The sequence below is a fragment of the Zonotrichia albicollis genome, chromosome 2 (genome assembly GCF_047830755.1).
Source record: "Zonotrichia albicollis isolate bZonAlb1 chromosome 2, bZonAlb1.hap1, whole genome shotgun sequence".
NCBI lineage: Eukaryota > Metazoa > Chordata > Aves > Passeriformes > Passerellidae > Zonotrichia > Zonotrichia albicollis.
In genome coordinates this window covers 65,526,586-65,550,257 of record NC_133820.1, presented here as the reverse complement: position 1 = coordinate 65,550,257, position 23,672 = coordinate 65,526,586, and the positions used below count along the sequence as shown (strand labels likewise).

The window sequence follows — 23,672 nt, the reverse complement described above, 5'->3', positions numbered from 1 at the left end:
GTTCCCCTTTGTCCTGTCACTACATAGCCTTGTAAATCATCTTTCCCCATCTTTCTTGTAGGCTCCCACGAATACTGAGTCTTACAATCAAGTGTTTGGTGTTGTGTTGGTATGTGCCCCTTCTGGTGTTGCCAGCACTGTGATACCTCTGTGGGTGATGAGACAGGAGGCACAGGAGGATGCTGTAGACTGGTTGCTCTTGCTACCACCATGAATAACTACATCAAGGGGGTAACTGCTGTAATTCCGTTTACTGGAATTACTTTTTTTCTTGCTTTTCAGTCTTTGGTGAATCTCATGACCCTGCTTACAGACAGATCCAAAAACTGGAAGCAGCTCCAAGATGCTATGGGAGAAAACTTTAATTGAGTTAGGTTCAGTTTTGTGCACCTAGGAAAGCTGTTGCAGATGAGGCTTCTAACTGTAAAGAGAGAATAATCTCCTCCCACTCCAAAACTGGAGCATGAGTCATGTGGTTGCCAGGTTTATTTTGGCAAAATAAGCATTGTAGGTGGTGGCTGATGCTAAAGGTGTGTTAAGAAAAGCACTTTTCTGTGATGAGCAACTTTGAGCTTGAGAAGGCTTTACATAACCAAAAAAATTCACATAGAGACCTTATAAACACTTCTCCTTTTGGCACTTGCCCCTCTTCCCATTCTTCTAACTCTGCCTAGGAGCAGGCAAGTGGTGCTCCTTTATCAGTCACTGGCAAGGAATTAATTCTCCTAGTGCTTTGCTTCCTCTTGTTTTGCTCTCTGGATACCTTGCTCCTGGCGAGCTTTCAAGTGCTTGTAGCTCCTTTGTGCAGGAGAGGTGGGCAGGTCTGGCCGTACGTAGCTCTGCTGGTGTGCTTAACTTTCACTTGTCTTCTCCTTGCAAAAGAAATAAATAATTGATGAGTGAACGGGAAAAGCGTGGGAGGAAAAATGTCAGGAAATTCAAAGGTGAAGCTATTTCCTCCCTCAGTAATATTTTTCTTCTACGTGTTGTTTCTTCTCTTCAAACAATGGGGTGAGTTAAGAATGGATTCAAACTATCAGCCTTGCCATTGTTTATTTAAAGCCTTTCATGTGTGTGACAGACCTCAGGAAAAGCCCACACTTCCACTGCGAGCCCTCTGGGCAGCCTCTCTGTAGTGCAGTGCCAGTGCAACCGGGCTTCAGAGTTCTTTGGGTCCCCAAGTGCCAGTGAGTTAAAATCAGTGGTGAAACATTGGTAAGGCGTGTGATTTAAAGGTGTTGACTGTGAAATCTGATAGCTCTGACAAAGCCTAATTTTTTTTAAAAAGCAATTACGTAGCCCACACACTCAGAACAAGGATTTCAGATGTTAACTACTTAAGCATAAAGTGTTTGTGAACTTTTTGTGTGTGTTCATGAGCGTGTGTGTGTGTGTGTGTGTGTGCACTACCATTTGGGGGAAGGGGTGTTTTGCTGAAACAGGTGAAAGTCAGTTCTGTAGTATAAAACAGGAAGCAGATGGGTACTAATTAAAGCCCTGTTGATAAAAGCGTGACTGAGCTTTTGAAGCAGCTGCTTTCCTTTCTTTATATATAGCCAGTGTGTGCTTCATATGAGAGCCAGGCTCCCCACACTTCATTGTTTTCGCCAAGCTGCAGGAAATGCGTGTGTATGTGCGTGCGTGCTGCCATGGCTGAGGGATGGCGCTTGCTGTTTGCTTCCTTCTCTGCCCCAGAGAAAACGGGGCTTTCCCAACCTCAAACAAAGGTGCCACGCACCTTTGTCTCCCTCCTCTTCTCCTTCAAGCTTTCCAGCCTCTAGCAGGCACCAGGCTGCTGGGACTGCCTGTTTCTAGTGGTGCTCTAGATAAGAGGGGGCAGCTTACTTTGTCTCACAGGTTTTTGTGTTTCGACTCATCGTGGTGAGCTGCAGCGGGGAGGGAAACCAAAACACCAGTGAGGGTGTCAGCCTCTTCTGTGTGTGTGACTTCCCATTGTCATTATGGTCTTTAATCTTCACAGGTACTCTTTATATTGCTTTTACTGCCTTTTCTCTTGCCTTGGGGTTTGTAGAATGGATAATAAACTAATTTTCAGGAGAAAAAAAGGAAACAAGAAGATTCAAACATAATGTAGACAAAGGAAAAAATGCGCCAAAGCAGAGAAGATCTTCGTATGGAAGAGCTATCATAGAATGGTTGGCAGGGACCTTAATGATCCTATAGTTCCAGCCACCCCTGCCATCAGCAGGAGTGCTTCTCACTGGATCAGGTTGTCCAGGACACCATTCAGTCTGGCCTTGAACACTTCAGGGATGGGCATCCACAATTTTCCTGAGCTACCTGTTCTAGAGCCTTACCACCCTCTGGGTAAAGAATTTCCTCCTAACATCTAGTCTGAATCTCTCCTCTTAGTTTAAAACTGTTCCCCCTTGTTTTACCATTATCTGCTTGCATAGAATGTCACTCTTCACCTTTTTTTAAAAGCTCCCTTTAAGTACTGAAAGGCTTCAGTGAGGCTTCCCTAGAGCCTTTTCTAACTAGCAGTGTAATTTTAGTATTTTAATGCCATCAATAGAAAAATGTGTGTCAAATATAGAGAAGTGTTAAGTTTCTTTTGACTTGAGTCAGGTAAGTTTTGTCTGTATATTCGGTCATTGAAACCTGTTTACTGGTAGCTTTTTGGTGTGGGGAAATTTGTTCTTTCACTGAGGAAAGTGCCAGTGTTCACTCTTCATGTTGGGGCTGACATCATTCTAGTAGAAATAAGGTAAATTTGGTCAGGAGGAAAAAGAGGAGGAAAAAGCAGGAGGAGAAAGAGGAGGAAAATTTTTGTCAGTGATGAATTTGAGTCCAGCAGTGTGCAGATTCAGGGAATGGCCTCTGAGGTGTGAGGCAGTACCTTCTGCATGGGAAAACTGTCCTTGCATTGGCTGAGTTCCTTAGTGGGTGGTGCTTGGGAATTTGGGTTGTGTTGGGCTGAAGTACTCATGGGCTACTCTCTGGTCATCTGTTGGAAGCTGCAGCTTTCCTGTTTTCAAGCGACTCCTGAGGTTACAAGTTCCTCATTGCATCTGGAGCAGAGACAGCTTAACTTGAGCATCAGACCCCCTACCAGGGGCAGGTGCTCCTATCACCCTGTAAGCCTGTGACTGCCTCAGAGGAGCTGGATGGCCCAGAGGGGTCAAGGAAGCATTTCCAGGTCTGGCAGCCAATACTCCTTCCCACCAGGAGTGACTGATAACTGCTGTGGCTTCTCAAGCAGCTGTGATGAAACTGCTGCACAGCACAAGCCATAGTCTTTAAAGCCCTGGTCTTCTGTGTTGACAGTGTTAGTGGGGACTATTTTCATCATGTCTTTTCAGTCTTTTGGAAAGACAACCACAAACTGGTAGAGCTTCTTGACCTGTGAGCTGTTCTTGTTTTGTCCCTCAGTGTGAGGAGCTGATAGGTTTTTTATAGAAGTAATTCCAAAAGCCTTCTGCCCCTCATAGCAGGAGTGAGGGGAGGCAGCCAGAGCATCTGTCTCTTTTTGCCTGTACCTTGCTAACATTGCTAATGGAAGAACTGTGCACTTCTTTGCTACTGCATCTCTCACTGACTGCTGTCAGATGAAAGAAAAACTGGCTGGGAAAACTTCCATAGGGCAGGGAAGAATGGCAGTGCCACCTTCTCCCTTGGACCATGTGTCTCTCTCAGAGGGTTTTTGTACTCTAAAGTCATCTGGGTTGTCTGTATTTCTGGTTATGGACTCAGTGAGTTGTGCTGCATCATTACAGCCAGAACCATTTGCTGGTGTTTACCAGGAGCCAGAACTTGGACTGGGAGAGGTTTCCTTCAGGCACAGACTGCAGGGTTATGAATCCTCCTCTTAAATGTTTTGGTTTTTACAACCCCTCAGTGTTTGTCAAGAAGTTGTTGCTGTTTGAGTGTACTTTGACATCGTACTTGAGTTAATCTTCTTAGGCTTATCCTTTAAGTCAGCCTTTTGACGAAGTCTGGGGGCCAGGTTTAATCTTAGATGGTTCTTGCTCTTTTTTCTTGAGTCAGCAACTTAAAATTGTCTGTTTTCTTCCTGTGGTGCACGTGTGTTTAAGCCAGGATTACAGGAAAGCCCAGTGCAAACAGACAGAGGACATTTGACTGCCACTACATCCCCTGGCTGCCTTCTGAGGGATTTTAGAAGTATTTTGGAGCCCCTAAGAGTATGTGGGCTACAAACTGAGAACAGCTACAATAGAAAGGATGTGAGTTTATCAATAGACTTTGATTTAAAAAAAGTAGAAATCCACATGGTTAGGGCTATTTGAGTTGTGGGCAGCCTCTGTGGCAGTGTAGAGGAATCAAGCAAGCTGATGCAAAAGTTGTGGTGTGCCTTTAGCTGTGCCAGGAAGCAAGTGCCTTGTCGCTCACTGCTGCTCTCTGGCAAGTTCTTTCTTAAGGTAAAAGGGCCTTTAAATCTGCTTTTAACAGATTTCTCTGGTGTTTGTTAGCCAACTATACTGCACAGAAATCACTGCAGCCAGGGGATTTCTACAAATCACAGGCTTCTTTTCAGTTCTCCTTAGAGGTGAATATGTATCTTAATATTTTGCTTGATAATGTTTTTTCTTGAATGTTTCCATGCTTAAAAACTTAACACAAAAATAGAAATAGGTAAGAATTCTGAAAAGCCCCAATTTTTCAAGTTTAAAATATTACTTCTTTTTTTTAAAGAGCTGTGGAACACAGAGATTTTTACTTTTTCTTGTCAAAATTAACTACTACCCTCCTTGGAAAATGAGTCAAGTATGTTGAATATATGCATGTGTGTGGGATAGCTGCTGTTGTTGCGAAAACTTTGAGCAAGATAATGCTGCACTTCCTTATCAGATGCCCCAGAAATGCTTGACATTGAGGGAAGTAGACAGCAGTGGATGAGTGAATGTGGGGTCCTTGAATAATTGACAGACGAGGAAAAAGGAGGATTAAGCCCATGGCTGCTTTGCCGGTTTCCATTATTTCAGGAATGTGTTTTGAAGTGGTAGGTCCTAAACTTCTCTGATGCCTTGAGAATTTATTAAAAAAAGTGTCAGAGAGCTGATAAACTTCCTTAAAATTGCAATTGGTATGTACATATCTTCAAGGTGCTACATCCAGATCCTTCACTCATTGCTCCAAAACTGATTTTCAAAGTATTTTTTACAAAGCCAGTCTTGGAAGAAATGTTCTTCTTTTCTTCATCTCCCTCTCCTTCTTAGGTAAACGACAAATTCTTAAGACTTAGCTGACAGAGGAGAGATAGAAATCTTCTCCATGATAACTTACTACTTAAAATACAATGTTCAACTTAAACCCATGGAAAAAAATCCTTGAGAAACTTTTGATATGTAGCTCTGTTATTTCTACTTTGTCACATAGACTGTTTTGTGTGAACTGCGTGGTGTTTGGAATGTTGCCTCTCTTTTTTGTAATCCATAGGGCATTTTCTAGGGGTCATGATGCGTTTAGTAATCACATCCACTGCAGGCCATGATCCTGCTGAGCAGCAGGGATGGCACGTAGTTCAAAGTCTCTTTCCCAACTCTGCCGTGGTGTCAGGGTGAATGTAGGCAAACAAACAGTGCCTTGCTGGGGCTCTGCCTCGTCCAACTGTGTCACCTGGGTGCATGTGAGCTGACTTCAGAAGAGCTTTGTTGGCTTTCCTATGATTTCAAAACCAGCCTTCAGCAAATATATTTACTTTATATTCTGCCCCTCTTTATTTTCTTTTTTCTATATGTCCTATTTCTTGCTCCTTTTTGTGTTTTGTTCTGAGCATGCTAGTGAGCCTGTGTTTTACAGGTTGCAAAACTGTAAAATTGTGAATGGTCTTGCTGTTGTAAGGCAGCAGCAGACAGGAAGAAAGTGGAAAATACTGAATAGGCAGCATATTGCTGCGTAGGCATTTAATGTTGTTACAGTGTGATATAAGTTAGAATATTGCTTATTTCCTCTTTGCTGTTCAAAACAACCTGGAGCATGTTATGACCAGGATCTAAACAATAACTGAAAAAGTAAAAACAAATGTTTTAACAGAGAAAGGCATGGCCTGCCAAATACTCTGCGTAATTTATGATTGCATGAATAATCAACAAACAGAATACTTGATAACACCTGACTTTCTGGGGGAAGACCTTAATTTTTTTTTTTAAACCAAATGAAAATGTGCAAAAATTCCCTGCAATATCTTCAGAACTGAAAAAAATTAAAAAATTAAGCACGAGCAGCAAGGGCTTCAGTGTTTCCTGCAGTGGCCAGCAGTTTAACAGATCTGTGGACATAAACCCAAATATATATCAATGACAAATCATTATAAAATTTCATAAACAAAGTTGGCTGGCTAATATTGGAAAACAGGCTTCAGTAAACATGCTTTCTTTTTTTCTTGTTTCATCCTTGTTTTTAAAGAGGGCTTTTTGTGACCTGCAGAATAAATAACTTCCTGTGTCTTGATAGCTATTACAAATGACAGCTCCTACTGCTGACATTCCTGCTATTTTTAATCAGATGTAATTGATGTCCTGTAAATTTTATTTATTTGTTTATTTATTTGAAACAAGTGCCCCATTTTGACCAGCTCAGTTAAAGAGTTTGCACATCTTTGGAGCTGCACAGGGGCTGCGTTGCTTCTCTCTCTCTGTCTGCAAGAACTAAACTGCAGTACTTGGAAGAAGCAAAAGCTGTCAGAAGACAAATACTGAGCAAGTCCCTCTAGAGAAACTTAAAACTTCTTTCTTGCACCCCTTTGAATTGATTTACGGTGTTCTAGCTCTCAGGGTCAGCTGTGCCTTTGCCTTAAGATGCTTTAATGTATGTGTGGGGAAAGCTGGAGGGAAGCTCCACTGCTTTCTTCATCTTTGGGCAAAAGGATGGGAGGCCTCTGGCAGGCTTTGTGATTGGGAATGTGACTTGCAGTCCTTAAATCTGAATATCGAGGCTGGCAGGCTCGGGCTGCCCAGTTACATGTGGGCTTCTCTTTGAGGAGGATTGTGGTGATGATGGTGGAGCTTGCACCATGTGAAGACTGTGACCTCTAGGAGGAGGAAGCCTAATCTGGAAGTTGATAAGAGCTTTTTGGGTTTGAGGGATTACCACAGAGGAGAGGAGGCTTAATGTTTTCTTTTCTGAACTGATAAGAGTGATACAATGTCCTCCCTGGAACATCTCCCGTTCCACCTGGTAAAAGGCACCTTGTGCCCAGAGCTTGCCTGTGTCAGGCTCTGCCCAAGGGAATGGAAGGCTGAATGAGGTCTGATCTCTGAGCAGCCGTGATAAGGCCAGTTTCCTTGTGTATTTCAAATGGAAAAATAGAGTGATGAGGGGTAGTTTATTAGACCTAGTTGGTTGGAGAAATGTAGCACCCAAAACAAAGCTCGTTTTTGCACAAGTGTCCCACTCTGGAAGCTGTCTTATTTTGTGTCCACCTCTTATCTGGGGTCCTGCACCTCTAGCAGCAGGTGTGTACATAAAAGACCTCAAGTCACAATGGTGCTGCTAATCCTCCTTTTCAGTGTCCTCACTGTAATATTTTACTGCTTATAAAAAAAAAAGAAAGGACGTTTGGGTATAGCGACGAATGCTGGTGCTTCAGAGCTCTTGGGCTTTACTCTGTTAATTCCATTCTTGTCATTAAAAACATGGCTTTTTCTTATCCTTTTTACTTTTCTTGTTTGTGAAGGAGGAAGGCAAATAAATACAGAGCTGATGATTTAAGTCACTGTGCCAGATGACATTCTGTGGGAATGTGGACTTGCCAGTATGTAGATTGTAAATAGTTCTTTGATTTAATAAGGGTCTCTTAAGTACAGAGCACAGCCTACAGTAGTGAGGGACTAGGAATGCTTCCAAAATGGGTGTGAGGGAAGAAATTGGCCTTTAGATTTCCCTCCTCTGAGTGCCCATCTTGTTCTGAGAAATACTGCTCTCCCATAGCCCACTGAAAATTTTGAGCCTGTCTGGGGGTAACTGTTCAGAGTTGGTGGTACATGTTTTGCAAGATTGGACGACTCTGGCTTTATAATACAGAGCAGATGTCATAAAACCCAGTGAGGAGTGCCAGCGATTCTTGAACTGCGGCCCGAAGAACATCACAGAGAGCAGCATCTGAGGGCAAGACACTGGCATGAGCAGTGCAGCCACCCAGCTGGAGTCCTCTGTGTCCCAAGGAAATCAGCTAAAATCCCTTTGAAGTATTAACCTCACCTTTTGCAACAGGGTGGCTGCAAGTGGCCGGACAGTGGAGAGGAGCAGTGCACACTGCATTATAGCCAAAGGCTGTCCTGAAATTTGGATGAGGCTGTTTTGCTGGCTTTGGAGTAGTAAATTGTGTTATATAAAATCTGCTAGGCTGTGGGAGCAAACTTCAGTTGGAAAGAGCTCTCCTGTAGAGAGTGTGCTGGTGGTCTGACCTGCTTCTGTGGTGGGGGAAAATAAGTACCAAGGCAAACTGTGTTCTAAGAAGCTGGGGAGAAACATAATACCTAGTTTATGTGGTGCCTCTTTGGGATGTACAAAGAGGAGTAGTTGAAGACATATAATTGCTTCTTGTGAATTTGGAGTATAAAAACACAAAGAGAAATGAACAAATATTGACTGTATAAAGCAATGTCCTTTACATATTTGCAGATATGCTGGGGTTTAAAGAGAACTTAAATATGATCCTATTTAAGCTATTTTAACAAAAATGTAAGAAATCAATTTTTTTCTGCTACTGCTTTGTTATCAGGAAAATTGTATTATATTTCCTTTTCATGTATAAGACAGATAAAGGGTAAATTGGCTAGAGGAAACACAAATAGTAAAACAGTGACTATGTACTGGATTGCATTCAGATGCAAAAGAAACTAAGGAAAAGATAAATGCCAGTTTCTTCTTTCCTGAGTTTCTCCTGTTTACTACATCAACATCAGATATTTATAACACTAGGTGAAATTCATGGTGTGGTTGCAGTTTTTAAGCTGACACTGTCCCCTTACAAATTCTAATTAACCATTAGATGCACTAAATAGTTTCTAAAGATGACCTAAGCCAAACAAAAAAAATCCACTTAACTTTGTTTTAGTTTTCTTTTAGTAGTTTGGGAGGCTGTATAAAATTTTGCTAGTATATCCTTGCACTTGTTATAGTCAAAATAAAGATGAAATACATGGTGAGATGTAGCCCAAGATATCATTCAGCCTGTAAATAAAAGGTTTTGCCCTTCTTTTCACAAGCCTTGCAGCTTCCTCAAGCCAGGGATTTCCTGTGGGGCACAGCTAACCCTGCTGCAGAGGAAGCTTGCTGCTTTCATTGACTCTTTGTTTCTGAAAAACTGATACTCAGTGACATCCATGAGCACAGAATGTGAGTCCTGTAGTCCTTTGCTTGCTAAATGAAAAGACTGCCTCTGCTATGCTAATGCAAGTGTAATAAGGAGATATATTTAATTTTTTGTATTCTACACAAAGGCTCAGTCAACAGAACTTTTAATAATGGTGGATCTGTGCATCTCCTTTGATATGTTGCTTCTCAAGGTGAGAAATACGGACAGCCCTCGAGCTTTTCCAGGCATGGCTAGCCCATGGGCTAGTTCAGTGTCCTGAACTTAGCCTGTGTCTCCAGTACATCCTGCTTTGCTTTACTTGCCTCAGTTTTAACTCATTTTCAAATGTTTGCTTGTAAATCCATCACGTCTTCACAATCATTCCAGCCTTTTAGGCTCTCAGTGGTTTTGTGGGAGCAAATAACCTTAATTCATGAAAATGGAGATCTGTGTCTCCCTAGCAAAGTACCCAGCTGAAACCAAACATACAGGTCTAGGCTTGCTTGTGCCTTTACCTAGACAAGTGACAGAGATCTGCTTTAATAATGCAGGGATTTCAGTCTGTAAAATTTACGTGGCTTCTCAGGCAGGGATCTTTACAGTTATTTCACTTAACCAGTTAAAGCTTTTTGAGTAATCCTATCTGGGGTTTTTGACTGTGCTTTTTTTCTTGGAAGTTCTCTGTGTGCTCTCAATGGCCAATGCAAAAAATCTACCCTATTTTCTACTACAACGTGTTTTCACTTCTGTAGTTTGCATTTAAGACCTTGGCCTACTTCTGACCTTATTGCTTCTTATTGGTAAGAGCATATTTCCAGTGTTGCTTTTAAGATGATCTGCTAGTCTAATTAGCATTGGTATATTTAGCATGTATACACTTTTGTACCTCTTCATTAGAGCTAACAAATGTCAATAAGAGGCAGTTTAGTTTGAGAAAGAAAAAGAGCTGAGGGGAAAGATTTCTATAAAGAGTGCTGTAGTCTTTGTGATGAATTGGGTGTAACAGTGGAGAGTGGCAGAGGTGAAACAGGCTGTCTGTTAAACAGGAAACGAGTGATTAACATTTTTTGTCCTACTGATCATAATTATTCCCACTGGCTGAAAAAAAAATAAACACCGCTTAGTCTCTCTTTACTATAGCTGCAGATTAAAATTTTGAGCTATTAGTCATTCTGACATTGTATGCATGAACTGCTACTTTATTACTTAATTTTTTTTTTTCAGTTCAGTGAACTTTGCCTATAACTGTGATTCCTGTTTTCCTTTCAATAACCTGCTTTTGCTGTGCATTTGAGGACAGCTTTTCCCCAGACCGCTATGGCTGTGTGCTGCCTGTGTCCCTGCATTCCTGGTCACTGCATTAGAGCCCACAGTGAATATTTGTGAAAGGGCTATCTGCCCACCATGGGTCACAGCAGCCTTCCTCAGGGCTTGATGGACTACAGGTGATTCCAGTGCTTTTAACCCCTTTGAAGGGCAGGGCACACCTTAGCAGTGGTGCACGGTGCTCACCTAGACTGCGCTGTTGTTCATTCCATCGGGTGTTGGCATAATGCAGGTTCCCTCACCTTTCCTGAACAAAAGATGCAGGCTTTTGTACGTGCAATGGCAATATTTTGTGGGACTGGTTTGAAAGACTGATTATTTCCCTGACCTCTGATGTTTTATTATTGAGTCCTTTACCAGCTTTTGTGTGATAGCGCCTGGTCTCTCAGGTTATTCACAAGTCCTCCTGCTTTGCTGGTTTTGTGTTCCTGACGTAATGGCACAGGCTGCTTGTGAAGGCCAGAGGTCTGAGAGTGCTTAAGGAGAGCAGAGAAGAATCCCTAGTTTGAAGGGCATTCTGACTTTGAAATATTCCTCTTCAGTGAGGTCTCCTTGTTGGCCTCCTCTCTCACTGGTGAACTCGCTTCATCACGAGCTGTATATATCCATATATAGGTTTCATATTTGTGGGAAACAGAAATGTTTATTTATAAATATGGAGCCCTTATATTTGTCAAACACTTGTTTTCCATCTGTTGGAATAGAAAGCTTGCAGTATCACTTTTGTAAAGGCAGTATTAGAATTTGTCTGGATCAGCAAAAATAGTTATCTCTGCTATCTTTGAATTTTTAAATCTGTTGTTTATTTTTCTACACTTCACAACTTTTAATGCTGTGATAAATGAAGTTTATAAATGAAGCCATCATTTATCCTGATGGCTGTTTGCTTTTTTTGTTTTTTGTAATGACACTGTGGTGCCTTATTGTTGCCTTTCTTTCATCTTTGAAAGTGGATAGATTTTAGACAAAAATCTATCCAGCTGAAGCTGTCTTGGTTCCCCAGATGATTTTACCAGAGGGATGAAGGTGCATTCAACAAAATTAATTTCAAAATCTCATTTTGTGTACTTTTCTTTCTCTAGGAGGTACAGAAAACAGGAGTGATTAAAAGTTTTGGTTGGGGTCATCATGTGTGGAACAGTATCCAGGTGTGTGCTTGCCCTGTGTGTACACTTGGCATAATGTGAACCTTGCTTGTGGTTTTTACTTTCATTCTTCCTAAATGCCTGTGTAGGGAGAGTAGGCAGTGTTATCATCTCATTAGAAATGTCCAAGCTGCCATTATCGTAAAGTGCTTTCAAGGAGTCTACCTAGGATGAGGAAGAGGATATAGGGTGTATTGGGAAATACTCAAATACTTGTCAACAGAGTTGCCTGCTCTGACACGTAGGCATGGACAGCCGAGTCTTAAACATCAATGTCTGAAGCTGGGTATGCATTTTCTGTTCCTGCATGTTACCATGATCCAGAGAAGAACACTCCAGTGGTTGAGAAATCCCCTCCAGTCCCTGGTGGCAGCAGGATGCAACCACCTTCAGTGTTCACAGTTTTTTAGTCTTTGACAGCTATGAGAAGGAATCACAGGATAGTATAAATCTGTGAACTTGAATGCAGAAAGTACAGGACTTAAATTAATGCCACTCACATGTGGCCACAGGAAGCCTCTTTGTGTTCAGGACACATGGATAACAACCATATAGCAGTAACACACACTCCCTCCTGTTCTTGTACATTCATTAATGGAAAAAGGGATGCATTGCTGAAATTTTACCACACGGAACAGTTTATGGAAGTGTCTCCATGTTTGGAGGTGGTGTTTCATAGGTAGTGGTCTGGGAAGGACTCTCACTATGCGACCATATGTAATGGAAAGCACAGAGAAACAGTGCAAGGTCCCCCTAGGAAGAGAGAAGTATTTCCTCACTTTTTCCAGCTGATACTTCTTAACTGCTTAAACAGTGCAGGAGGAAAAATGAAGTCAAACAAAAGCACCTCCCCAAGAACAAAGGACCCAAAAAAGCATGACCTGTTTGGGAGGAAATCCTGCCTTTCCACCTTCATGCAGCTGCAGGTGGCAAGTTTCCAGCATCTTCTAAATATGACTCTTTGACCTGAGGCTGAGTGGCATGCTTTCTGTCCGTTCTCTTATTGGACAACAGAGAAGGTTTCTGAGCTGTAATAAAAAATACCACAACTGGGTGGCAAAATTAGCTGTTTCATTAGTGTTTGAGGCCTCTGACACTGCAGTGTGGCTGTGTTGGTGAACATTGTCATGTCAGAAAATGTGTGCTGTCTGTAGACCAAGTGCTTATGACTGTCCAGCACTAGCTCTGAGGCAAATCCAAGCTCCATGTGCAGCATCAGCATCTGACCTTTTTGTATCTCACAGTTACTAGATAAGACAAACAGGATTGCCTTACACCAGACTGTTGTACCAAAGGAAATTCTGGTAGGTCTGGAGTTACCAATGTTTTCTTTCCTCCTTGGGCTCTTCATCCAAGTGCCATAAACCTGGCAGCGCAGTTGGAAACCACAGCAAAACGGGCACAGGCAGTGCAGCTATTGCAGGCAAGCCTGCCTGTTTTGCCAGGCATGATCTAACTTAGCCTTGGAGAGGTGCCACATGGTGCCACTTGCCATGGTCAGCCCCTGCTGCTGCTGTCTGGCTGTCTGTGCTGGAGGGGCTGTGAGCAAGTGTGCTGGAGAACTTCCTGGCCTCTGCACACTTTCCTAGGAGTGTTAATGACTTCTTCTTAGAGTGATGCCTGCCACTGAAGCTCCAGGAGGAGGGTGATGTGAACATCTGGGACCTGCTGTAGAGCTCCTATACAAAGACCTAGAGAGACAGGTTGAATGTCTTCTGTAAAAGCATATGGAAATCCTGGGGAATGGGATCTCCACTTCTCTGCTGCAGAACTTTTGCTTTGATGTTGTCACCACAAGGAGATGGTGCTGGCTCAGAAAACTGTTGTAAGCTGTCATTAATAGGATGTGCTACCACAGGTGACGGTAGAACAAGCTGGCAACTTGTGCAGGCCATCCCCTTGGAAGACGTGTAGAAAGCAGTGGACTCCTGGGATGTCGTCTGAATGAAGACTTGGTGGGCAGTCATTAGACTGTTAATTTTAATGGAAATCCTAGACCTATGAGTGGTAGAAGCAGTGCTGCTCCTGTGGCCTCCCAGTTTGTTATGACTGCATCTTCTTCCAGAGGCCAACTCCTCCTTTCTTTTGTTACTTGTTACATCTCCTTGAGATGCCATGGTAGGTCTTACCGCAATGCTGTCAGCATATGCACCTTGATAGCAAATGCACTCGTTTTTGTAAAGTGCATTGACTCTCACATCCATTCCTCAGCTTCCCTTTTGGTCCCTCTCATGGCATTCTGGTGGGATGAGAGCTGCCTGTGCCCATGGATGAAAGTATGAGGGCGGGAGAGACCGTGAGCACTTGTAGGTGCTTTTACAAATTTGGGGTCTTGCAGCACCCCGGATAATCACAAATCCACAGCTAGGTCCTGCTGGGAGAGGTTTGCAGTTGGGTTAAAGAGGAGCTCTGCTTCCCTCTGCCTTTGGTGCTCCAAGGTCTGGGGTAGAAGAAAGTTGGCCAAGTGTCACTATATGGTCTCACTTCAGTAAGCACAATGTTGTCAAGTTTAACAGAGCAACTCAGTTTTCAGGTATTTAGTGAAACACCAACACAATTTACTAAAAAAATTAATTAAATACCTCACCTTCAGTTGGGAGAGGGATATATTTTTCTCAGCAATTAGTCAAGTTTAACTTGAGTTGCATGTTTTGCTATTTATATCTTGGGTTTAAATGCAGTATTGGATATCGGTAGCGCTGTTGGAAATGTCAGAAGTACAGCTGAATTATATAAATATGTAGATTCAAGGGAATAATTATCTTGGCTTCATGAGTTTTATTAGCTGGGATGTGCTCTTCACATGGCACGTAGCTGATACTGGTTTTGCATATTTTGAGTCTTAAATCAGAAAGTAGCAATAAGCATATCCACAGTTCCTGGTCTGAATGCTGAAGTAAGTTTACTTTGTCTTGGAGGCAAAAGCTCAATCCCAGGAAGCTCTCCACAGGTGGCAGCAGCCCTGCTGCCATCCTGACCCAGATTTTGATAAAATTCCAGAGCAGTTACGCCCAGTGAGATCTGGCGTGAACTGCTGCTGTGCGAAGACCCGCTTCAAAATGCAGACTCTTGCTTTTGGAGTCATTCAGGCCAGGTTTTGGGAGGCTTTGCTTCAAAGTCCAGGTGAAGCCCATGGCTGAAGGCATTTCCCCAGCGTGCTGGCGCTGTTGGTGCCGCCACACGCCCCAGCCACTAACAGCTGCGCCATTCCTCCAGCTGCCAAGATCCACTGCTGAAGCTATACTTTTTTATCAGGTCATGTTTGCATCTGGCAAGGGTTTGTAGACACAACATCATTAACAGCAGTGCATATTTTCACAAGATTTACCTCTTCAACACTTTTTCCAAGTTAGTAAATCATAGCTTCTTTAATGTCCTGCTGGCTGTGTGAAAAACAGGAATTTATGTAACAAGCTCTGGGCCGCAAACCTTTTCCTGTTAGGAAAATTTTTTTTTCATTGCTGGCAGAGTTAGGAGACAGCTCTGTTACTCAAAGAGCGACCTCAGATGTCCTCGGTACAATAATACCAGATTATAACATTTTTGATGACTAAGGAATAGCAGCGATTTCTTAAATATTTAACACTTGTGTAGCAGAGAGGAGGGAGCTGAGCCTCATCACGGTGTTTTCCCTGCCCGATGTTTTGTGTGTTTAGTATGACTATTTTGATAGTAAACAGTGATCCTGAGCCAACCAGGTATGTTTACAAAATACAGTAAAAAAACGAACTGGCGCAGGAGGTTTTTTAATCAACAGAGCAACTTTCTTGCGACATTTGTAGAGCTGGACCTGTGTCAGGCACAGATTCGTCTGTGGCCCTTGAGTGAAAACAAGGGGCTGTGCCAGGCCGGCCTCACAAGGCTTCCCAGGCAGCCCCTGGGGTGCGGGCAAGTCCAAAGATGGACTTCCAGCCTTTCCCTCCCTATGGGTTAGCTGCACCTGGTGCAAATAAAACTCCAAGGCCTTCCCTAGCACCCTGTTGCTACATCAGAGATAGTATTTTGGTTGTAAGATTACTTGAAGCGAAGAAATGTGGTCTTACTTTTAGTTTCTAGAATGGCTTCCTTTTGAAATTGAGTAAGGAAACACTCAAATCAGAGTCGTCATAGAATGCTTTGGGTTGAAGGAGACCTTAAAGACCAGTCCCTCTTGCCATGGGCAGGGTTACCTTCCACTAGACCAGGTGGCTCCCAGCTCCATCCAGCCTGGCCTTGAACACTGCCAGGGATGGGGAATGTTTGATGGTGTCTGTTTAACTGGGATAACTTGTAAAGATGGTTCTTCAGAGGAGAGGTTGGAAAGGCTTCTGAGTTTGGGCACATGGTTTGACTCAGTGCTGTGCTGGTTGAACCATCAGTGCCTTGAGGCCATGCTTTGCCACCTTCTGATGTTAAGGAGTGTCTTGTGCCCCTCTTTGGGGTGAAGCTGTGCTTCTGGGGGCACAGTCTCAAGTCAGTAGCACCTGTAAGGTGTTGCAGGACTGTAACACCTCCTTGCTGCCCTCATCTACTGAAAGTCTCTTCTGTGATCCCAGAGTAACCACCTCTGTTGAGCTCAGCAGAGGGCCAGTCCTGCTTTGTTCTGCTTTCTGTGGTCCAAAGCGTATCATGGCTCTTGCAGGAAATTTGAGCCTGTTGTCTCTGGTTTAAGCCATGAGATGACTGTTCATGCCTGGAATGCCTACTTATGATCTTTAGACAAATTGCTGAAAATTACTCTGAATGGAAGGCAGATAGTGAATTACTGATTTCTCTGCCATTGAGGACTATTCTGGTTTTAAACATTTATTTTGTGTGTTGTTTTGTGGTTCCCTTCTCCTTGTTCTACATGAATTGCAGTTCTAGCATAGACCATGATACTGTTTTACCCTTCTATTAACATCTATGGCTGCCTGTTTCAGCACTCCTTGAACTTGTGGCCTTTTGTTAGCAATTGTGTCAAGATGCAGGAAAACTTTTCTGTTGATACAATATTTTTTACACGTGCTCAGCAGAAAATTATAGGAGCAAAATAGGTTTTTTTACAGCTTGGAAGTGCAAAGATTAGTCTCTTATTAACAGGTCAGCCTGTGGCCTTCCATTTTGGATTTTTTAAAATTTTATTTGTCTGTTGTATTTAAGAACAAAACATGAAACATTACTCATGGCTGAGGAGGTCAAAAAAAGGTCTAGTACCTCTGGCCATTCTTGGCGCAAGATATCTGGTGCCCTCAGGTATTTGAAGAGTCAATTTTCCATATAAAAATGTCGATTTTGAAAGAGAACGATGATTTTAAGACTAAGGGTTTCATTACAAGCTTGTCTATGTTCTTTACATGCCTTTATCTTCGATGATTTCTTAGGCAATTTGTGATGTCTACTTATAAAAATTAGGACTTAATCCTCAACTAGTTTTCTATATGTATTTTCTCATATAACACAAGTGATATAAACCTCACTAATGCTCAGTGGCATTAGTGACAGTTTCTGTGTTGCATGTCTGTAGGGTTTCGGGATGTGCAGGTTGAGAATCCATTACGAGGACCATAGAACAGGATCTAACATTTCTGAACTTTGCATAAAATAATAATTTAAAAAAATCCATAAATACAGTAAAGTTCACTCATTAGATGACTCACTTCAGTCATCTTCTTGATCTTCTGGCTTATTTTTTCTCCTTTATGTGGAATTTTTATTTCAGAACAGTTCCTGCAGTTTTATTGAACTTTTTATAATGTCAGATGTGATGGAGGCAGATGACAGACAAATTGACATGGTGACTCTTTGCAAGCTTGTTTCAGCCAGTTCAGAGCGATGAGGAGATAAAAGAGGTTTCCAGGCTGGCATGTTTTCTTATTTAATGATTACCCCTGTGTCTTCTAACAAAATGAGAGTATGCTTACAAAAGCAGGTGTTAGTATGCCATAAAAGATGCATGTCTTCACCATTTCTTACATGCTATTCTGTTTTTCAGAATTCAATCCGTCACAACCTGTCTCTGCATAGCAAGTTCATCAGAGTGCAGAATGAAGGAACAGGGAAGAGTTCCTGGTGGATGCTCAATCCTGAAGGAGGGAAGAGTGGCAAATCTCCCAGGAGGCGAGCAGCATCCATGGATAACAACAGCAAGTTTGCCAAAAGCAGAGGCAGAGCTGCCAAGAAAAAAGCATCCCTTCAGTCTGGTCAAGAGGGAAATGGTGACAGCCCCGGGTCACAGTTCTCAAAGTGGCCTGCAAGTCCCAGCTCTCACAGTAACGACGACTTTGATAACTGGAGTACATTTCGACCTAGAACGAGCTCCAATGCTAGCACAATTAGTGGAAGACTTTCTCCTATTTTGCCAGAGCAAGATGACCTTGGAGATGGGGATGTGCACTCCATGGTATACCCATCATCAACCACCAAAATGACTTCTACTCTACCAAGCCTTTCAGAGATGAGCAATTCTGAGAACATGGAAAATCTTTTGGATAATCTCAATCTCTTATCACCTAATACATCAATGACTGTGTCAACCCAGTCTTCATCTGCCACCCTGATGCAGCAAACACCAGGTTACTCATTCGCATCCTCGACCACAAGTATAGGTTCACCAAATCCTGACTACAGGAAGTTCACTTACGCTCAAGCTAGCATGAGCTCCTTGTCCCAGATTCCTATGCAGACTCTCCAAGACAGTAAGCCAAGCTACGGATCGATGAGCCAATACAACTGTCCTGCGGGACTTCTGAAGGAGTTGCTGACCTCCGACTCTCCGCCGCACAACGATATCCTGGCGTCGGTGGACACTGGTGTTTCCCAGGCTGGCGGCAGGGCGCTGGGCCAGAGCGTGCTGATGGTCGCCAACTCGGTGGTGCCCAACTACGGCAGCCAGCCGCCCCACAACAAAATGATGAACCCCAATGCCCGCCCTCACCAGGGACATAACCAGCCAGCAGTCAATGGCCGTGCCTTGTCACACACAGTGAACACCATGTCGCACACGTCGGGGCTAAACCGCCTGTCGACAGTGAAGACTTCGCTACAAGTGCCTATGAGTCACCCGATGCAGATGAATGCCATGAATCCGTATGCCCCTGTTAACAGTTGCAATGGCTACGGGAGGGTGGGAATTGTTTCCCTCCACCAGGAGAAGCTTCCCAGTGACTTAGATGACATGTTAATTGAACGGTTGGACTGTGACATGGAGTCGATTATCCGTAATGACCTTATGGATGGAGAAACGTTAGATTTTAACTTTGACAGTGTATTGCCTAACCAAAGTTTTCAGCACAGCGTAAAGACAACCACACACAGTTGGGTGTCAGGCTAGGATGTAGTAGGAGGTAAGCTGTGCTTTTCATAATAAGTCTGCAAAACAGCTAAAGGGAAAAGAAAGAAATGTCAAGATGCTTAAAATCTGGGAGTTCTTCTGTGTTGGCATGTGAACTCCCTCAGTAACAGTCAGTCACTTTCCAGTCCTTTGTTAGTTTGAGAGTCAGGTTTGCACTGGTGCATTAGGACTGTCAAGTACCAACTTCTCTTCATGTACTTCATGTGGAGCGCTAATGTTTTGTCATCAATGTTCTAAACAAAAAACTTGCTGGTTACTAGCCAGTAATGAGTATTTTTCCCCCCCATTTAAATATCTTAAAGCTAGCTTGAGCATATTTTAATAGATTTATTCATCTGTTGTGAATGTTAATTTGTTCTTTTTTGTTGTTTTTTCTTTCTTCCTAGGCTATGGTTAAATTCTCCAGACTTGTCTGACAGCAGGAACTGAGAAAAGCAGTACAAAGATGTCCTTCACCTTTCTTTTTAATTTTCTTGACAAAGCTGTGCACATGCACTAACTTTTTTTGGTTTTTGTTTTTTTTTTCCTTTTGCCTTCCTTTCGTCAGAGTTGGCAGCAGAGAGAGTATTTTCCTGTACAGGATGTTTGCCCAAGGTTTGCAGGTTATGTGCTGCTGTAGATAAAAACTGTGCCATTGGAAATTTCGTTACTCTGAAGTGCCAAATTCACTACACCATATAATCACAGCAAAGACTCTTACTTACATCATGTTGTGCTTTCGGTTTTGTACAGTATGATCTGTAGAAGAAGAATTGTTTTTTAAGACTATCTGTTTCGGTCTAAGAAAAGTTTATAAACTTTTGTAAGAATACTGTGATGATCTCATGCCCTAAGTAAGTTGAACCTTCGTTGATGTTACCTGTGTTTTGATGAATTGAGATAACTGTGGACTTGCCTTGCAGCAGTACGAACTGCTTTATTTTACTCAAAATTGCCACACATTTCATATGGGAATAGAATAGCCTGTTGAATATGATCCTACTAAACTCACTGACTATTCAAAGCAACCAGTAGGTTAAATGCCATTTGATAATTTACCTGTATTTGTGTAAATTTATGCAAGAATGTATCTGGATTTCGTTGTCAGATTAATCACTTTATTGTTGGGCTTAAGATAATTTTTGGAATACTTTCCAAGTTATTTTTCTTATAATTAAAATCTACTTTTGTTACATAGGCAACTTTAAAAAAATAAATCTGAGATCTGGCAGCATTCATAACCTCTTCATTTTGTACAGTATTTTAACTGGATTAAGTACATGTTTTTATAAATTTCCCTAGCACTTGGGAGTGCTAATAACAGAAAAGCGTATTAAGGATCTTGAATACAAAACATTTCTGTCCCTTTTTTTGTTGTGTGATGTATAAATATAGACAACTTTATGTTTAGAAATATTTAATCAGTTTTATATATGCATTTTTAGAAATGTCATCTGCTTCTATTACCATTTTAACTACCACAAAGTGTTAAGTATTCATTGTTAAGATGCTTGTACAATGCTTCACATTTATATTTATTTCATGGAGGTCTCATAATGTTTGTGCACTCAAGAGCAGGACCTTTTGTGGAAAATGTGTAATGGTAGTAAAATTAAGGAAAAATTTGTCATTTGTCTTAATTAGCACTATTGTAGGGTTCCTCAGTGTTTCTGTTGTAAAGCAGTAGATTTGAAGAGGCAAAAATGCTACTTTTGAGTGGGAGGCTAAAACTTTGACCTTATTGCAGGACAAAACATTACTTTTTTTCAAAAAGAAAGATAAAGTAAGTGGCAAAGTTATACAAATGCATGAGGTTTAGGATAGGGGAGAGCATTAATAACAGAGATCTTGTTTCTGTGGAAAAACCTGGTCTTGCTGGAGTAAGCACACTTACAGCTACCTGAGCTTTTTCAGGATTAGGTCTTAGAAGAATCGATTTCTGATTTTTTTGTAATTGCATGATGCAGTTTTCATGGATATATGAATAAGAGGCCTCCCCTGTCTTTTCACTGGTTGCTACACAACATTTGTGTTACAGAAATCCTTGGAGTTTTTTTTTAATGCACTGACACAATTAACACTTTGGGGTTTTTTTTGCTAGGGCTGCCTGTTATGAATAAGGGGAGAAACAAATACTTTTACACTGATTTTTCTTTTGTTTTAACAACTCACAACCAGAAAATGTCCTAATTGAAACTCATCTTTCCTGTAGTGATGGTGTATGGTGGAGAAGGAGACAGGACGTGCCAAGTAAATGAAGTTTAGTAACAAGCCATATATTTAATGATCCTGTTACGACTTTCCCAAGGCTCTGCAATGTATTTATTGATGTGCTAGCATTTAGCTCCCTGTTGGGCTTAAATCACTACTAATTACAGCTGGTCCTACTTTTTTAGATACGCTATTACGGTTGTCAGGCAGTTCCAGAGCCTGATGTGATACAGGATCTTCCCCAGTGTGAAGTTGGTCTTTGAACTTGTTTTGAGCAAAACCAAATGTTCTTAGTGCCAAAGCCTGAATGAAGCCACCTGCTTTTACAGGCAGATATCTCCAGTAGCATCTTCCCCATCAAATGCCTAGTCTCTGAAGCATGGTAGTAAATCCTGAGTGGAGCAAGCGGAGGGCTCATACAGGGGTTTCTGAAGATCATTCTGTCTGACGCATGTGCAAAAATGTTTGCTCCCAAATAGGCACTGATACACACAGGCCCAAGTTGTCATAAAATCCACCTCTGCATGTAAAGAAAGCAGTAATCAATGCTATGCTCCATGGGGATGCAGCTGAACTTGCTACATTTAACAATATACATCCTGTTTATTATTTACTGCTACTGTATAACTTCCTGTAAACAGCTATTTTATTCCTTTCCTTTTATACCTATGAATAACATAAATATAGCCTTACCTTAAATACAACAGTCTATAGAAAGCCCTTTCAATTATTGTGAGGAAACGGTTGTAGGTAATCAGAGATTTGGGCTGCATGGTCTGTTTGGCTTTTTTTGGGGTTTGGGTTTTATTTTAATTTTGAGGGGGGGTTTTGTTCATTTGTTTGGGGTTTTTTGGTTCTGTTTTTGGGTGGTTTTTTTGTGGTGCCATTCTAATGTTTTGCAATTGTAATTCTGGAATACTGTGAAGTTGGTGAAGGAGCATGTTGTCTGCCTTGAAAACAAACATTATGTGACCTCTAGTTATAAATCCTTTTTCAGTAAAAGTACCAAGTTTCTGGAGTAACTTAGTTTGTCGAAATTGTTGTAAATGATTGGTTTGTGAATTGTGCAGATGATCTTACCTATGCAGCCTTGTTTTTGACTTTTCTCTGGTTTGTACTGTTATTAAAAGTTTATTGTATTATAGAGCTGTTGAGATATTTTAAATATAAAGATGTATTGTTTCCATAATATAGCTATATGATATATGTTTAGGTAGTAGATGCATTAATTGGAAAGCTCTGCTTTGATAAACTGACAGTTTGCCTACACTTATAAGCAAAAATCATATTGCTTATTATTGGCTTAGGTCAACAGAGCATCCCTGAGAAGTTAAAATTGGACCAATTATAAAACAGTATAAAATTTGCACTTGTTAAACCACTGGATGTATGTTAGTACTTTTTTATTTTTTTACTGATTTGAAATTCCTATTTTCATTATGAAATTGCTAGGATTCTTAATTTATGACTGATTTTAAATAAGGTATTCTCATTATTATTATTATTATTTTGGTAATCATAATATAAGATGCAGCATGGTTTATGCAAGCAAAAAGCAAATTATTCAACATGAAAACTGGCCTCTTTTTTGAAGGTGTTCCACAAACCAGCAATATCTGAGAGATTGGCATGTACATACTGCTAGTTCTATTTGCGAGTGGTGTGACAGCTCTTCAACGCTTCACTGCTCTGACTTAGTCACATTGCAAAATTAAAATTCATACGTGGATATTTTCAGAAAAAGTGCCTGATGTACTTCTACAGACACATGAGAACAATCCCTGACAGTTTGTTGTATAAAGCCATAAATGTATATAAATTATGTTAAAAAGATTTTGTGTCCTTTCTTGTATACAGAGAATGAGATTTGTACCAGGATTCTACTTGTGATTAGTAATCCTTCTACTGAGATGTTGTCGTAATCACTTTCCTCACCGTGTAATCTTTTTAATGATGATGATCCCATTTGGACAATCCCGATGGCATTAGCAATTTTATACAGAAAAATACCTCATGGTACCAAGTCTTGCCTGGTGAGATGATAACATATTAATGAGCAAACACTAACTGCAGAATAGTTAACAAATTTTCCATTACTTGGTATAAAGGAATTTTTCTCTCTTCGCATTGCTTCTGCATTTGGAACTGTAGCAGGTACAGGAACCTAATAGGGCTGAGTTACCAGTGTTTAATCACAACCTAGTGTGCTAAAAGTAACTTGTTTACAAGTCTTTGAGACTAAACGCAAGAAGAATCCATGCCTGACTCCCAGGGCTCAGGAGACAGCTTTGTGTAGAGGTGTGTTGTTACTGGAAGGTGCATGGAGCGGTGCCAGTGCTTCAACAAGCATAGTTCAGAGAAAATGGCAAAAAGTCCTGAAATCGTTTCAGAATGGGTATTTGTAAGTATAAGCTCTTAA

The 23,672-nt window shown here is 41.5% G+C and overlaps 1 protein-coding gene across 1 annotated transcript in view; it reads left to right on the top strand.

The window, feature by feature from the left end:
* The window catches only part of FOXO1 (forkhead box O1), a 60,864-nt gene extending 37,780 nt beyond the window's left edge, over positions 1 to 23,084 (top strand). Inside the window, exons 2-3 of the mRNA XM_005482424.4 lie at positions 17,705 to 19,055; positions 19,450 to 23,084. Coding sequence (XP_005482481.1) covers positions 17,705 to 19,042 — 1,338 coding nt within the window. The 3' untranslated portion in view covers positions 19,043 to 19,055; positions 19,450 to 23,084. The remainder of the gene's footprint in view (positions 1 to 17,704; positions 19,056 to 19,449) is intronic.
* The last annotated feature ends 588 nt before the right edge of the window (positions 23,085 to 23,672 follow it).